Here is a 15,326-nt window from a genome sequence, read left to right as displayed (position 1 = left end):
AGAAGCAAAGTTTAAGAAATACCAAAAACGTGGCTTATAAATACTGGTTAAAAAATAATCTGTACTTACAAGTGGTTAAATATTCCCAGAATGACTCCAAAAGTCATGTGAATAATTCCTAAAATCACAGACATTTTCATTTTGAAAGAGTTCAGAAAAGTGAGACGATTTGTGGCCAAGTTCCAAATCTAATGACAAAACAAAACCGAAAAAGAAAACTTTAACTTCCTTCAACTGCCTTAGGAGAAAAGTGCTGTTCCTTCAGGAAACTGTTGTCAGGTTTTTTCAAGTTTCCAATTATATTAACCACATTAAATTATACCAATTATGTTTAGAGATGAGAATGAACATTTAGGAGAGAGCTACCTTGGAGAGCTCAGATTAGGGAATGCTAGACTTTTGTCGCTGGGTTTTTTTCACTACTGTTATCACGTCGCTCCAAACCAATTTCGAGGTAGTTTCTAAGCTTTTCTTCTAAGACTGAGATTCCTCGTGAAGACCCCGGGGTCTAGGGAGAGGCTGCCTGGGCCTCATAAGCAGCAGCCTGCTGAGCTGCGTTGGGGGCAGGACAGGGGCAACCCCGACCCTGGAGCCGCGGCTTCACTTTCCTTCTCCCCCCACTTTTTCCCTTTCGAACAACCACCTCAATAAGCACCACGATTAGCCTAAGCTCCCTCTCCACTCTAAAATTCCGTCTACTTCTTTCTACATCAAACGGTAAAAAAACAGTTCACTCGTATAAAGAAGAAATCGAAGAAACAGCGCACATTACATGGCTCCGGAAGCGCCACTTCTCACTAGAGTAAAACAGGTCAGGAAGTAGGACAGGCTGTAGCCCCAGCTCCCTGTGGTCTTGTATTCGGGCACTGACCCTGGCTTCCCAAATGGACCGTCAGCTTCTTCTGTACAGCAGCCTGACTCAGAACACACAGTGAGCCTCTGGCGTCCCGGCAGAACCCCCCAGGGTACTACCCCCTCGCGTACGACCACCTGAACCGTGCTGAACGGTATGAGAAACCGCTGTGACAGTTAAAGCGAGGCGGCACTGGGAATTCCCTGGAGGTCCAGTGGTTAGGAGTCCGCGCTTCCACTGCTGAGGGCGCAGGTTTGATCCCTGGTCGGGGAACTAAGATCCCACAAGCCGCGCGGCACGGCCAAAAGTTTAGAAAAATTTTAATTAAAAAATTAGGTGGCAGCACCGAGGAACCCGAGATAATGGGGAGTCGGGGGACACTCACGGGATCGATGCCAAGAGGATAAGGGCCTCGGAACACCCCGGGAACACCGGGATCCAACTGCAGAACCCTGTTGTGCCTGATGACGCTGTCACTGTAACAAAAAGGCAGGGTGAGGGCCTCCTGCGAAGGGGGAAGGAGACTCGGAGGAACCGCCCTCCACCTGAGACACTGTCTGGCAGCAGGACACTCACTTCCAAAGCGTCATCTTCCTCTGCTCCGCCGGGCTGTGACTGGAGCCGTACATGGCAGACACGTTCCACCCGGAGCCGAAGAGGTTGACCGACTTGGAAAAGCAGTCGTTGTAGATGAGGCCCGTGTACACTGAGAACAGCCCCATCAGCAGCAGGATGTAGCGGCCGTTGAAAAACATCCACATGATCTGCGCGGAACGAAGCGGGGCCGGGGGCGGGGGGGAGCGCGAAACAGGACCCCCGGGAAAACGAGCCAATGTGACCGACTTAGTCTGGGCACTTGCTTAACCGCTCCTCCCAGGGCTGCTCAAAAGCAAGCTCACGGCCCAGACGCCCCCGTCACGCAGGGAAGAAGACCCACCCGCCCCCACCAACCACGTCTCAGGCGGGTCACGGTTATCGCCCCAAACTGAACATCTGTACGTGTCTCTTTTTCTAGTTAAACAGGAGAGAATCACTACTAACGCTGCCCAAACAGATATAATGAGCCTGAGCGTTTATGTTTTTACCTCTTGTGACTGACTTAGTCTGGGATGATCTTCATTTAACACCAACAGGAGGGCAAATAAGAACATCACAAAGCCATGTCCAAGGTCTCCAAACATCACGGCAAATAAAAAGGGGAAAGTGATGATGGTAAAGAGAGCTGCGGGAAAAGCAAGCAATCTCTGATTCGCAGCAAAGGCAGAAAATTCTAGTTAATTCAAACATGACCACGTACTGTACAATGACCTTGACTTTCTCCCAAATTCTCAGGAGATAAAATTAACACTTTATACTAAGTAAGATAAACAAAACAGTCATAGAGAGCCTATTTTTCCAAATATCTATTATATTCTTACAGGGGAAAAAAAGCAGCAGTGATGTATAAAATGTATAAAACACAAAGACTGGCAAATTCAGGCTTCCAACCTGGGTTCACTTCTCGGTAGCTCCCAACCCCGTAGGCATCCACGATGTTCTGAAACCCCTCGGTGAATCTGTTGGTGCGGATGAGAGTCGGGGGTGTTTCTTTTGTTGGGATTGTGTTCATGAATGAGGGGATTGTAGCACCGCTCTCTCTCTTTCACATGAAAAAAAAAAGAGACAGAGAAAGAAAAAATTACCACCCAAGAGCTCTTTCAACCAATCTCAGTTGGCTGCCATGGAAAGGCCCTGAGCACGTGCGCAAGTACTGACCGCCCTCCTGGAGGTTCAAGTACAGCAGAAGTGACAGGAGGAGCCGACAGAGGCTCCTGGGGGTTGTGGTCTTGGAGAAGGAAGAACCTAGCAAGGCTGAGTGGTGGGAAGCGGGCAGGGACAGGTATGACAAGAAAAAAAACAAAATTTTGCCGTACTGACATTTTGGTTTATTCTTGCCTACTTTTCAGTTTTACTAGGTAATACTGTAGCTGTCTCTAAATTCCTCTTGACCATTTTTAAGAGCCAAACCACTAAATTCCAGTTGTATGTTGGTGATCCTGGGACTACTTATATATACTCACACACACAACAAGAGTATTAGTCATATCCCTCAAAACCGATGTTACCTCAATAAAGAAGAATCACCTAGAGCTTCAAAAGATATAAATAGGGCTTCCCTGGTGGCGCAGTGGTTGAGAGTCCGCCTGCCGATGCAGGGGACACGGGTTCGCGCCCCGCTCCGGGAGGATCCCACGTGCCGCGGAGCGGCTGGGCCCGTGAGCCGTGGCCGCTGAGCCTGCACGTCCGGAGCCTGTGCTCCGCAACGGGAGAGGCCGCCGCAGCGTGAGGCCCGCGTACCGCAAAAAAAATAAATAAATAAATATGTAAAATATATAAATAAAACAGATGTCCCATACTCCAAAATAACTAATTTATGTATTTCCTTCTTTCTCAGCACTGCGTGTTTTACGTTTGTGCCGTAACAGAATTATGTAATGAGACAAGGTGATTAACCAAAATCTGTGAAAACTTGTTTCCTTAACTGCCACTTGAAGTTTGTAAACTTGCTATTTCCAGTAAGGAACTAAGATTTTTTTGTTGTTTTTTTTAATTTTATATTGGAGTATAGTTGATTTACAATGTTGTGCTAGTTTCAGGTGTACAGCAAAGTGATTCAGTTATACACATACATCTACTTTTTTTCAGATTCTTTTCCCATATAGGTTATTACATAGTATTAAGTAGAGGTCCCTGTGCTATACAGTAGGTCCTTGTTGGCTGTCTATTTTATATATAAGTAGTGTGTATATGTCAGTCCCAACCTCCTAATTTATCTCTCCAAGAACTAAGTCTTGATACAGAAAAAAAACCCTCACAGGAACGCGGGAGACTGACCCCATAGCCCAGGAGTGGAAAGAAGCTATTATTCAAAGTTCAGAGGCTGTAAGAGCAGAGATGGATGGGTTCAACTATATGTAAGAAAAAACTTCTGCACGACCAAAGCAAACAAACAGAAAGAAACACCAAAAGACAAGTGACAAACTGGAGAGAATATTTGTTCTCGTATCACAGACAACGAGCCAAGGAAATTAATAAGAAAAAGACCAACAGCCCAGTAGAAAATGGGCAAAGCATATGAACACAGTATTCACCAAAAAAGTGAAAATTCAAAGGCTCTTCTTAAACATACAAAAAGGTATTCAACCTCACTCAAAATAAGAGGAATGCAGCAATTGGCAATATTTGCCAAAACGGATCCAGCAATTCCATGCTGGGAATTTACCCAGAGATAGATTTGTGCACGTCTGAGCCGTCGAAGGTCAAGTGTGAGTCACTGCACTGGTAATCATAAGGTTAGAAACCACCTAAATGACCAGGAAACTAGTTCAATAAGCCATGGTACATCCATTCAGCAGGAGACTAAATAGCTGTTAAAAAACAGGGAAGTTTTCTTATGAGAAAAGAACAGTATGAATAGCACACAGTCTTTTGTGAAGGAAGGGAATTCTCTCCCTGTATATATTCCCATCTGCTTATCTATGATTAAGAAACTCAACGACGTAAGAGAAGTAAAACAAGGTTGTCTTTGAGCAGAGGAGCTGGACACGCGAGGCCCTGGACACGAGGAAGCCACTTCATTGGGTCTTTTATATTTTTAAATTTTTTTTTTTTGACTTTTAAACCACGTGACTGAATTCCTTACTCAAAAGAGCAAATTAAAAATGCCTGTGCCAATCACTTTGCTGCACACCTGAAACACTGTAAATCAACCGTACATCAATTTTTAAAAAATGCATGTGCACACAGAGCCTCGAGGGACCAACTCTCCGTAACGAAATTTCAGTTCAAAAGAGTCAGCACGGCGTCCTCTCCTCCTCTATCTTACTTCCCGCGGGGAAGGGCTGGCAGGGAGGGGAGGGCCGCCTCACCGAGCCCTCCTCCAGAGCGAGGCGCAGCTCGTGCAGATCGGCCTCGGGACACCAGACCTCGGCAATGAGGCACTTGTTGGTCACGTCGAAGCTGCACATGTTCAGCATATGGTAAATGGCTTTCATCTTCTTCACCTGCACGACGCGGCTGTAGACGGACTCGGCGGCTTTACAGAGCACTTGCCTTAAATAATCCTCGGTTTTGTGAAGCACCTGGGTGAGGACAAACACGGACTTCCAGCAGAGTGTCCACTGGGCACCTGACCGCCTCCCTCTGAGAGACTTTCTCCTCAGTGATGGGGGGGCGAATTCCAGGCACCTGCCTCTCTGGGGACACCTAAGGAAGTTCAGTCCTTCTCCTCCAGGCCCTGGAGCTGCCCTTCCAGAAAGGGGCCCAGGGCACAGGAAATGGTTAGAAGTCGTGGTCCCTGTGGCGGCTCGGCGGCCTGGCTGGGTCCAGGGAGCTGGGGGCCTGGGTCTTACCCACTCCCAGCCTCGGCCCAGCTCCCTGTCGAACCCGTGAGCCAGCAACTCCCATCCCGTCCCATCCTGTCCCGCCAAGAAATCCCCTTTCACTCAAGTGGGTCAGAGTCCGCTCCTTGTTACCAAGAGCCCTCGCTGACCTAAGCAGAAACGGGGATCACAATAGTGCAGGTAAAACTACAGCCAGCACTGTAAATGGGGCTCGCTTGTCCTCTCTGACCAAGAATTACACTCCGACAGATCAAAGACGACCAGGTTCTTCTTTAAAACCCCATCATTTAGAAACCATCCAGGTTTCTAACAGCCTGCTAAAATAAAACTCCCACGAAGAGGAGGGAGGTGCCATCCCAAACTCCCTAAAACACCTTGATTTGTCCACAACCAAAATTTTCCATATTAAAGAAGAAAGTAAATGTATCTGTAACTGTTTCACAAACCCTCGGATAAGGAGGCAAGTTTCTGGTTCACTCACAGTATACAGATCTTGAATCCGGGTGTTCAGGCCCTCCTGAATCTCTCTCCGCTCCTCGGCGGTAGTTGGGTAGGGGTAAACGTGGCAATGGTAACTAGAAGACAGAATTCAACACAGTGCCGTGGCCGTCGGAACCGCAAGAAGCTATGTCAAAAACCAGAGCTAAATTCAGTCTACCGCCTGGGCGTATTTCCTTCCAAACCAGGATAAAAGCAGCCCTCCGGGAGAAAAAGGTGCAGACACAGGCAGCCGGCCACGGCAAGGCCTTGCACACACACACTCGACACATTTTCTACGGATTCCACAGAAGCAGTGACCTCAGTCTCGGCTCCACATTCCATCCCTACCCTCGATGATTCCCAAAAGCTCCTTCCCAACTCCAACGTTCTGAAATTCACCACCACCCTTGGGCTGGAAATCATTGAACAAATATAAAATATAAATCAAAGACAAAGAACATACAACAATAATTACAAAAAAGAGAAAATCGGGGGCAGAGAAAGCTCTGGATGCCTAGCAATTGCCTCTGACATGGGCTTCAGTAAACGTCCTCTGGGGCCACGTGTGACACCAGGACGCAGGGGAGGCAGAGCCACGCCCCCCCCAGCTGCAGCCACACCCCCTCGGCTGCTGCGACTCCCATGCTGCCTCAGGGTTTTAATGCCATGTTTTATGTTCCTCCTTAGGCTCCGGCTACTAAAGTTAAACTCTTACTCCAGCCTTATCCTAAGCAATGGTATCTGTGAAGTCACAGGTTTGTGTGCTGGCTATAGTTTTTCTAATCTATGTAAAAAATAAACATACACCTATTAAAGTAAGAATACGCTAGTTCACATATCACCTAAAGTTACTTTCCATAACACCAGTGACTGAGTATCAAACTCTGGTGAACACTGAATCCGAAGGAAATAACCAAACCCCACCCTTACTTACCCCAGCAAGAAGCAAGGCCAGCTAAAATTTCCCCAAGTATAAGAAAACAAAAGGCCATTCTTTTGAGTTTTCACGTGGTTTTGCTTGTTTTCCCACCGGTGACAAGACCAAGTCACAGACCAGTTCTTGCTGTGATACTGGCTCCCCGTTTACCCAAGTCTTATGCGGTACGGGAGGCTGTCACTTGTACCATCTCGTTTGGCAGGCAGGCCCCTCCGAGCCCACCCTCTCCACCACCTGCCAGGCCCCCTTCCCCGGGGTGCAAAGAAGGTAACTCCAGAGGGCTGGGAAAGGATGAGCCGTACGCTCCATGAGGACAGATAAGCCTACACGTAGCTAAAGGCAACAGAAAGGCACCAAATATTAAAACTGGATTCCTTCCCCAGTTGAACTTGAGCCTTCATTCCCAAGGGAAAAAAATCAAATCTGGGAATGTTCTTAACACGGTGTCTACTTTTAAATTATTTTCAGTATTACACTGGCAAGACAGATGACAAATTAAATGTTTTAAAACATGGTATTACAGCAAAGAAATCATGTAACAAAACTCAGCAGCCTTTGCAACCACTGTATTTCTCTTCAGAGACGTATTTCAAGAAAACTAGAGGTCACTGAGGATAAAGAAATAAATGAAATAAAGCTGTCTCTTTTTCTTACCAATCACATATCTTCTTAACCTTGTGGCCAATCTGCTCTCCCCAAAAGGATATCAAAAACACATACCATTTTATGACTTCTCCCTACAAAGAATAAAGATAACTGTTACTTCTCTGTCTAGAACTTTGAAAACTCTGGCAGCTCACACTCTGTCAAAGAGTTAGTTCATTCATTCATCCATTCAACAAACACTGTCCATCCTCATTATCTGCGGATTCCATAACTGCAAATTCACCCCAGAAATCATAACCCCCAAATCAATACTCAAGCATTTATTCACTCATTTGTGGACATGCAGAGCGACAAAAATTTTGAGTCACCCAATGTGCATATTCCTGCTGAGGTCGAACAAGGTGGCCCTCTGCCTTCTTCTTTCAGCTCATGCTATAAACAAGTGTCCTTTCTGTGGTCTATTTAGTGTCTATTTAGGTCTATTTATTTTCACAGTTTTGTGCTCTTTTTGATGATTTCACTGTTCAAAACGGTCCTCAGAGCTCTCTAGTGTTTCAAGCATAAGAAGGCTGTGACGTGCACTTACGTGCGTCCCACAGGCTTTGTTCAGACAGGCGTGGTGGTGCGGTTGGCAGTGAGTTCAATCTTAATGAACCAACGGTATATATTAAATGAGGTGTCTTTAAATGAAACAAGGCTATGTACTCATCAGCCGACAAAAACGTTATGACCAGAGACTCACAGGAACCCAACCCTGAGCTTCCCCTAGGAGCAAGGGTTCAGTTCTCACGGAGACGGTACAATGTTAACTATAACAAATAATGAGAATTGACTGTACTTACAAATATGCTACAAATAGAACTGAATAGGTTTTCGGTCAATCTGCCAGGCACTGGTTCCCAGTGCCAGGAATACAGCAGTGAACAAAACAGACAAAAAACCCTGACCTGGGAGGGAAGGGAGGGGAGGGAAGCTTATATCAAGTTAGCAGCAAGACACACTAGGAAAGTACCTAATACGCCACATGGAGGTGAGGGCGATAAAGACAATCAAGCTGGGAGTGGTGACAGGGAGAAAGAGGCTGGGGGTTAAGCTTTTAAGTCGGGCAAGGCGGGAAGGCCTCCCTGAGAAGGGGACATCTGGGCCTAGCGGGGTGAAGGGGGTGAAGGGGGTGAGGGAGCGAGCCACGTGGATCCCGGGGAAGAGACCCCTGAGCCCGAGGCAAAGCTCCTGCAGAGGCGAGGAGACTGGAAGCGAGGAGGCCAGCCCGGCTGAAGAGGAATGGCCAGGGGGTGACAAGATGGGACGCCGTGAGACAGGGAGCCGCAGGAGGACTTTACGGCGGGATGGGGGGGGGGGCGGTGAGACGCTCTGACTCCTTTTACAGGGGCCATTCTGGATGCCGGGCGGAAAGGAGCTGAGCTGGCACTTACTGAGACAGGCCAGCCTGGACGGGCAGGTCTGGGGGTGGGAAGATCGGGAGTTCAGTTTCAGGTGTCACGTGGAAATGTCCTCCAGAAACTTCAAAGGTATGGGGGAGCCAGTTAAATAGAAGCCTGGTATTCAGGGGAGAGGTCCAAGCCAGATGTATACATTCGAGGGACGGTATTTAAAGCCATGAAGTTACACAGGATCCCAAAGGGCACAGAGGAGAGAAGCAACGCAAGAGTTGAGCTCTGGGGCGGAGGGGACGGGGAACAGGTTGGGGAGCTTCAGGCAGAGCAGAGGCACTCGGGTCCCGAAGGCAGGGACGTGGGGCGGCCGGCAAGGGGAGGCCAGGGAGGGGGCGGGCGGAGGAGACGGCCGAGGTGTCTGGGAGGCCGGTTACGTGGAGTAAGCAAGCGGACCGCACTGAGGATGAGGGAGGCCAGATTTCTCGCCGTCACAAGAGAGTGCAAAACACCAAAAAAGAGACGTCCAGAATCACCGGTTAGAGCCTGAGCATACGGTTTTATAATAATGTGCACAGGTAGGTGCAGAAGCGGATACAGCTCTGTGTGTGTGTGTGTGTGTGTCCATGTTTTGACTGCTGAAAGGGCCCAGAAGCAACGACACTCCAGTACATGATGAGAACTCAAACACCCAGATCCTTGTTTCTAAATTCCACCCTCTACTAAAAGGAACCAGCTGTCCTTGAAGGCATGGCTGACTCCAGACAGAGGTAGGGACCATTCTGTGGTACCAGAAAGTAAGGGATTGCTCAGCGAATGCTACAGGCGTGCCAAAGGCCAGAGGAACACACACGAAGGGACTCCCAGTGGCCAAATCAGGGACAACTTGGGCATCAAAGTAAAAAGGACTGGGACTTCCTTGGTGGCACAGTGGTTAAGAATCCGCCTGCCCGGGCTTCCCTGGTGGCGCAGTGGTGGAGAGTCCGCCTGCCGATGCAGGGGACACGGGTTCATGCCCCGGTCCGGGAAGATCCCACATGCCGCGGAGCGGCTGGGCCCGTGAGCCGTGGCCGCTGAGCCTGCGCGTCCAGAGCCTGTGCTCTGCAGCGGGAGAGGCCACGGCAGTGAGAGGCCCGCATACCGCAAAAAAATTAAAAATAAAATAAAAAATAAAAAAAAAGAATCCGCCTGCCAATGCAGGGGACACGGGTTCGAGCCCTGGTCTGGGAAGACCCCACATGCCGCGGAGCCACTAAGCCCGTGAGCCACAACTACTGAACCTGCGCTCTAGAGCCCGCGTGCCGCAACTACTGAAGCCCGCACGCCTAGAGCCCACGCTCCGCAACAAGAGAAGCCGCTGCAATGAGAAGCCCGCGCACCACAACGGAGAGCATCCCCCACTTGCTGCAACTAGAGAAAAGCCCGCGCGCAGCAACGAAGACCCAGTGTGGCCAAAAATAAATAAATAAACAATATTTTTTTGTGTGTGTGTGGTATGCGGGCCTCACTGTTGTGGCCTCTCCCGTTGTGGAGCACAGGCTCCGGACGCTCAGGCTCAGCGGCCATGGCTCACGGGCCCAGCCGCTCCGCGGCATGTGGGATCTTCCCAGACCGGGGCACGTACCCGTGTCCCCTGCATCGGCAGGCGGATTCTCAACCACTGCGCCACCAGGGAAGCCCATAAACAATTTTTTAAATAAATAAATAAATAATAAAAAGGATCGTAGCCGATTACGAGTCATTAAATAAATAGGAATGCCCGAGTCCGTGGATGAATGAGCGAGTGACTGAGAGGGCAGGGAACGCGCTGCCTTCTGCAGGACGGTAACTAGTAAGTACAGAAGGAAGGATGGGAACCGAGTAACCACCTGGCAACCGCGACAGAGGTGATGGGCTCCAGAGAGTCATCACGGAGCCTGAGGCTGGTGGGCAGAGGTTCGCCGAGGAACAAGGCCCCAGTAACCTAGGAACACCTCCTCTCCAACTACTAATCCATGCAATAGGGCAAAATAGTGGCGTGAAGGTGGAGAAACCTGGACGACACCAACGAGGCCGGTATTACGTGCCTCCTGCCGGGCGGTGCCGAGAGGACCAGATAGTTGGCTCCGTGGTGTTCCCACCGGCAACACGTGATCCGGGCCTGGCCAGGAGGAAGCACAATGTGATGCCTGCCCCGAAAGCAAAGCGCAGTCCCAGGCAGCGCAGCGGGCCAGGAAGGAAACAATGCAAACTGTGGGGAAGCTGAGTGGCATGTTTGTAGTGGACCAAGTGTTGCATCTGTGTTGACTTTTCTCATTTGGAGGGTTGTACGGTGGTTATAGAAAATAGCGCCCCTATAAGGGGGCAACTTACACATGTCCACGGCTTCCTCGCAGAAGGTCTGGAAGGAGCCTAATGAAAACGGGGATAGATATATGCAGAAAGAGTGAGTGGAGTATATGTGGCAAAATGTTAATAATTGGGAAATTTGGGTGAAGAGACAGAAGACTTTGTTCTCTTCTGGCAACTTTTCTGTAAACTGAAATTATTTCAAAATAAATTATTGAAGAAACTACTCGGGGGGGGGCTTCCCTGGTGGCGCAGTGGTTAAGAACCCGCCTGCCGATGCAGGGGACACGGGTTCGAGCCCTGGTCCGGGAAGATCCCACGTGCTGCGGAGCAACTGAGCCCATGTGCACCACAGCTACTAAGCCCGCGCCGCAACTACTGAGCCCACGTGCCACAACTATCGGGCCTGCGTGCCTAGAGCCCGCGCTCCACAACAAGAGCAGCCACAGCAATGAGGAACCCGCGCACCGCAACGAAGAGTAGCCCCTGCTCGCCGCCAACTAGAGAAAGCCCGTGCACAGTAACGAAGACCCAACACAGCCAAAAATAAAATTTTTTTTTTAAAAAGTAATGTTTGTGAAATTCTTACCTAATAAACTAGGATATTCATGTCTAAAAAGTGTTTGTTTTTTTTTTTTTTTTGGTGGTACGCGGGCCTCTCACTGTTGCGGCCTCCCCCATTGTGGAGCACAGGCTCCGGATGCGCAGGCTCAGCGGCCATGGCTCACGGGCCCAGCCGCTCCACGGCATGTGGGATCCTCCCGGACCGGGGCACGAACCCGTGTCCCCTGCATTAGCAGGCGGATTCTCAACCACTGCGCCACCAGGGAAGCCCTAAAAAGTGTTTTTAAAAAAAGAAAGAAAATACCCAGGGGGAAGAAAGAAATGGTATTTATAATGAATTTGATTTTGAAGATTTCTTAACAATTTTAAAAATAGTACTGTGTCAGGGAACACAACCACCTAAGACATAATATGGAACCCGGATGTATGCAACATAAAAAATACAAATCATAAAACCACATGAAACTGCCTGAGTCCAGCTCTGACAGAGAGACTGGTCAGCATCTAGAAAGGATACTGACAAAGGAGAAAATGGCTAGAAATATGCTCTGGGGTCTGTAAGGACTTTAAGGGGTCGACCCCAAAGGTATTAAACATGACACTATAAATAAATCCTAGGACCTGAGCAAAAGTTACCAAATCAAATCTCACATCCTCCCCAGAACAAGGACTAACAAAATTGAGAATCCCAAGTTCCTTTTCTACCCTTAGTAGTATCAGTTCATCCTCACTTAGACCAATATATAATAGTTATTTTTATGGTGAAGTCTTTAAAAAAAAAAAAATTACAGCTATTTTAAAAGGTAATGATGGCCTTGGCCGCCCTGCTTCCCTTCCTGAATAATTCATTCCCGAAGCCTTCGATGTGCATTCGCGGATGGACCTGGAGAGGGGAGGGGAAGGGCAACAGTGGCCCAGGGCAAAGCCAGAGCCCAGGCAAAGTGAGGAGGCCCTGCCGTCCACACGAGGGGACAACCCGGGCTGGGGGCTGGGCAAGTCAGAGCTCCATGCAGAGAGAGGAGCGGGGCAGCAGAGACGGGAAATCACTGGGCAGACTGGTCACATACAAGGGGACTGACCAGATAAGTCTATTAACAATAATGGGAGCCACGCTTCCCGTCACTGAAGAAAGGAGTTACAAACACAGAAATAGAGCATCTTAGAATGAACCGAGTAGTGCTGGACTGGAACTGGATGTAAACTCACAGTTTTCACGTATACACACAGGTACAGAAATAAAGCCGTGAGTGTGCGTGAGCCGCGGGCGTGTGCGCGTCCTAGAGCTGCCCACTGACAGGGCTGGGGACAGCGACACCTCAGTCCCCATGGGCACACCCGGAGACCGCGTCCTGGCTTCTAATTACCACTCTCCACTAAAGACAACCAGGTTCCTTGGAGAAATGGCTGATTCCAGAGCTGCATGAGGGAAGTTACAAGATGAATCTGGACATCTTGTTATGCAGGAAAGCAAAGCAGCATTCAAAAAATGAGGGGAACATGTAAAAAGAAAATAAAAGCCAGCTAAATGGGCTCCAATGGCCAAATCTAGAGCATGTGATTATCAAAATAAAGAATTACAGTAACAGAGTATAACTCACTGAATAAAACAGGAAATAAATTAATGCACTGAAAATCTGATGAGAAATTGAGTACTTACAGAGTTTCAAAGCACTTCTCCCAAAACAAGTACTAAATACAAAGGAAATGGAGTAATAAACTCACAGTGGAGGAGCTCAGGAGTCACTACCCTGAACAAGTGACCAAAGTGAACATGACTAGTAATGGGGCAAAGGACTTGTGCAGCCCTGATGGGAAGCAGCATCACTTCCCGCCCAAGACACACAACGTGAATGTAACCGTGAGAAAACATCAGACAAACCCCAACAGAGGGGCATCCTACCAAAATAAAAACCACTGGTCGGTAATAATTTTTAAATGTCCAGGTCACGAAGGCCAAGGTAAGACTGACAAATTATCCCAGAATGAAGGAGACCAAAGAGACATGACAATTAAGTCCAAAGCCTGACTCTAAACTGGATCCTTTGCTATAAAAGACAGCACTGTGGGACGCCCCTGGCGGTCCGGTGGTTAGGACTCTGCGCTTCCACTGCAGGGGGCCCGGGTTCCATTCCTGGTCAGGGAACTAGGATCCCGTGTGAAACCCAAACAGGATCTGAGGCTGGGAGGGTGGCGACGTATCCACGTCAACGTCCCAGGCGTCCTACGGCGGCGCGGGAGAGAGCCCTCCATGTTAAGAACTGCCCCCCAGACGCATCCAAGGACGGCAAGGCCCGCGGCGGACGGCTCACTGAAGCGCTCCGCTCTGCTCTGTGCCTCCAGCTTCCGCACAAGTCCGCCGCTGCTACACGGGGAGGGGGTGCCCACTCACCGTTTCAGGGTCTTCCAGGGGCCCCTCCAGCTCTGCATGCGTCACGATGCTGTGCCCTTTGCAGGCTCGCCACAGCGTTTTCCCGAATGCTTCAGCTTTCCCTTGGTTAATGAGGCCAGACACAAACCTGTGAGACACCAAAGGCTGTGGTCCAGTAAACGCAACGAGGACTACCAAACCGCATGAAGAGGGCAGCGAAGACCCTCGCACCTGCCAAAGTGCTGGCGAGATCCTCAAAGCCCTCCAACTGCAAAATATCTGAAATGCTGGATAAAACATTTCTGAAACATCCTCTTCAATGTAGAGCTGAGCCCATAATTTAGAGAAATTCTCGGAATCCAAAAACAAAACAGGACCTCGTAGCTGTGCCTTGATGTATTATACTGACCCAGTATCTTAAGGCCTTGGGTTTCAATGCCAGCAAGGGAGACAGGAGACGGGCACTGGGTTGATATCAGGTGAAGAGATGGAACTGAACCCCCAATCCCCCCGAAGTTGGGACTCTTGCCCCCCAACAAAGGGCTACACCTCAAGTGAATGGGTGGACTAGAAAAAAATCCACCTTGCAAAGGAGCCTACAAGCAAACTTGTTTATTTCGGCTCTGGTTTTGGAGAGCAGGGGAAGAGTATTCCTTGAGAATTTACAACCACATGTTAGGAGGGATCAGGCAGAGAGAAAACAAACAGAAAAACCAAGAGACTCAAGCTGAGAAATTAACATAAAATGATTCCAGGCAGCTAGAGTGCTCCCAAGTACCTGACATACGTAAAAATAAGTTCTCTCTGAAAGAATACGGCCTCAAACTAAATATCATTGAATTCCTACACATAAGGAATAGAGGAACAGTTCATAATAAAAAGAGACACAAATCACATGAGGAAACAAGTCACCATTAGTCCAAGTAAACAGAGTGAACAGTAGAAAGAGACCCTTAAAATACGATTAATAAATTAACCAACTCAGTTTAGCCCCTATGTTTCCACCAAACAAAACAGGACTTGACGCTTCAGTGACCAATTATTTTAGGCTATGGAGTAACGAAAATTGGCGTAACTGGCATAAATTCCTTCTTTCCACCTCATTACACCGAAAGAAAAAATTCCCATCGCATTTAGCTAAAAAGTCAATACAGCTGAGTGATTCAACTCAACAAATACAGGAGGAGTACAGTGTTTTCTTAAACAAATACTCACTTTCTTTCATTCCATCACAGGCTTTCAGATGGTGGCTGTCTTTCCACTCAACAGAGCTCGTCTCCCACTGACAAGGACAGTGGAAAGCTCGACCCGCCAGTTGTCACTTACCCCAGTTTTGCTCCCAGCCTCTGCATACAGCTGTAGTCCAACAAAGACTCGTTCTCCAAGGGAGGGAATTCTTCGTAAGTGGGTTCAAACT

General features: G+C 48.6%; 1 protein-coding gene across 2 annotated transcripts in view; it reads right to left on the bottom strand.

The window, feature by feature from the left end:
• The window catches only part of ATP6V0A2 (ATPase H+ transporting V0 subunit a2), a 37,878-nt gene that overhangs the window by 11,257 nt on the left and 11,295 nt on the right, over positions 1-15,326 (bottom strand). For both annotated transcript variants that reach the window (XR_010836937.1, XM_059040654.2), the window contains exons 5-14: positions 15,236-15,324; positions 13,931-14,057; positions 7,307-7,389; positions 5,717-5,810; positions 4,762-4,974; positions 2,342-2,492; positions 1,939-2,075; positions 1,430-1,617; positions 1,239-1,329; positions 70-188 (exon numbers count right to left, since the gene is read on the bottom strand). Coding sequence is in view for 1 of the 2 variants with exons in the window: in XM_059040654.2 (XP_058896637.1) it covers positions 70-188; positions 1,239-1,329; positions 1,430-1,617; positions 1,939-2,075; positions 2,342-2,492; positions 4,762-4,974; positions 5,717-5,810; positions 7,307-7,389; positions 13,931-14,057; positions 15,236-15,324 (1,292 nt within the window). In the remaining variant the exon portion in view is untranslated. The remainder of the gene's footprint in view (positions 1-69; positions 189-1,238; positions 1,330-1,429; positions 1,618-1,938; positions 2,076-2,341; positions 2,493-4,761; positions 4,975-5,716; positions 5,811-7,306; positions 7,390-13,930; positions 14,058-15,235; positions 15,325-15,326) is intronic.

This window comes from Kogia breviceps, chromosome 15, assembly GCF_026419965.1.
Source record: "Kogia breviceps isolate mKogBre1 chromosome 15, mKogBre1 haplotype 1, whole genome shotgun sequence".
NCBI classification, from domain to species: Eukaryota; Metazoa; Chordata; class Mammalia; order Artiodactyla; family Physeteridae; genus Kogia; species Kogia breviceps.
The sequence above is the reverse complement of the archived record's forward strand: the minus strand, read 5'-3'. Positions and strand labels throughout refer to the sequence as shown.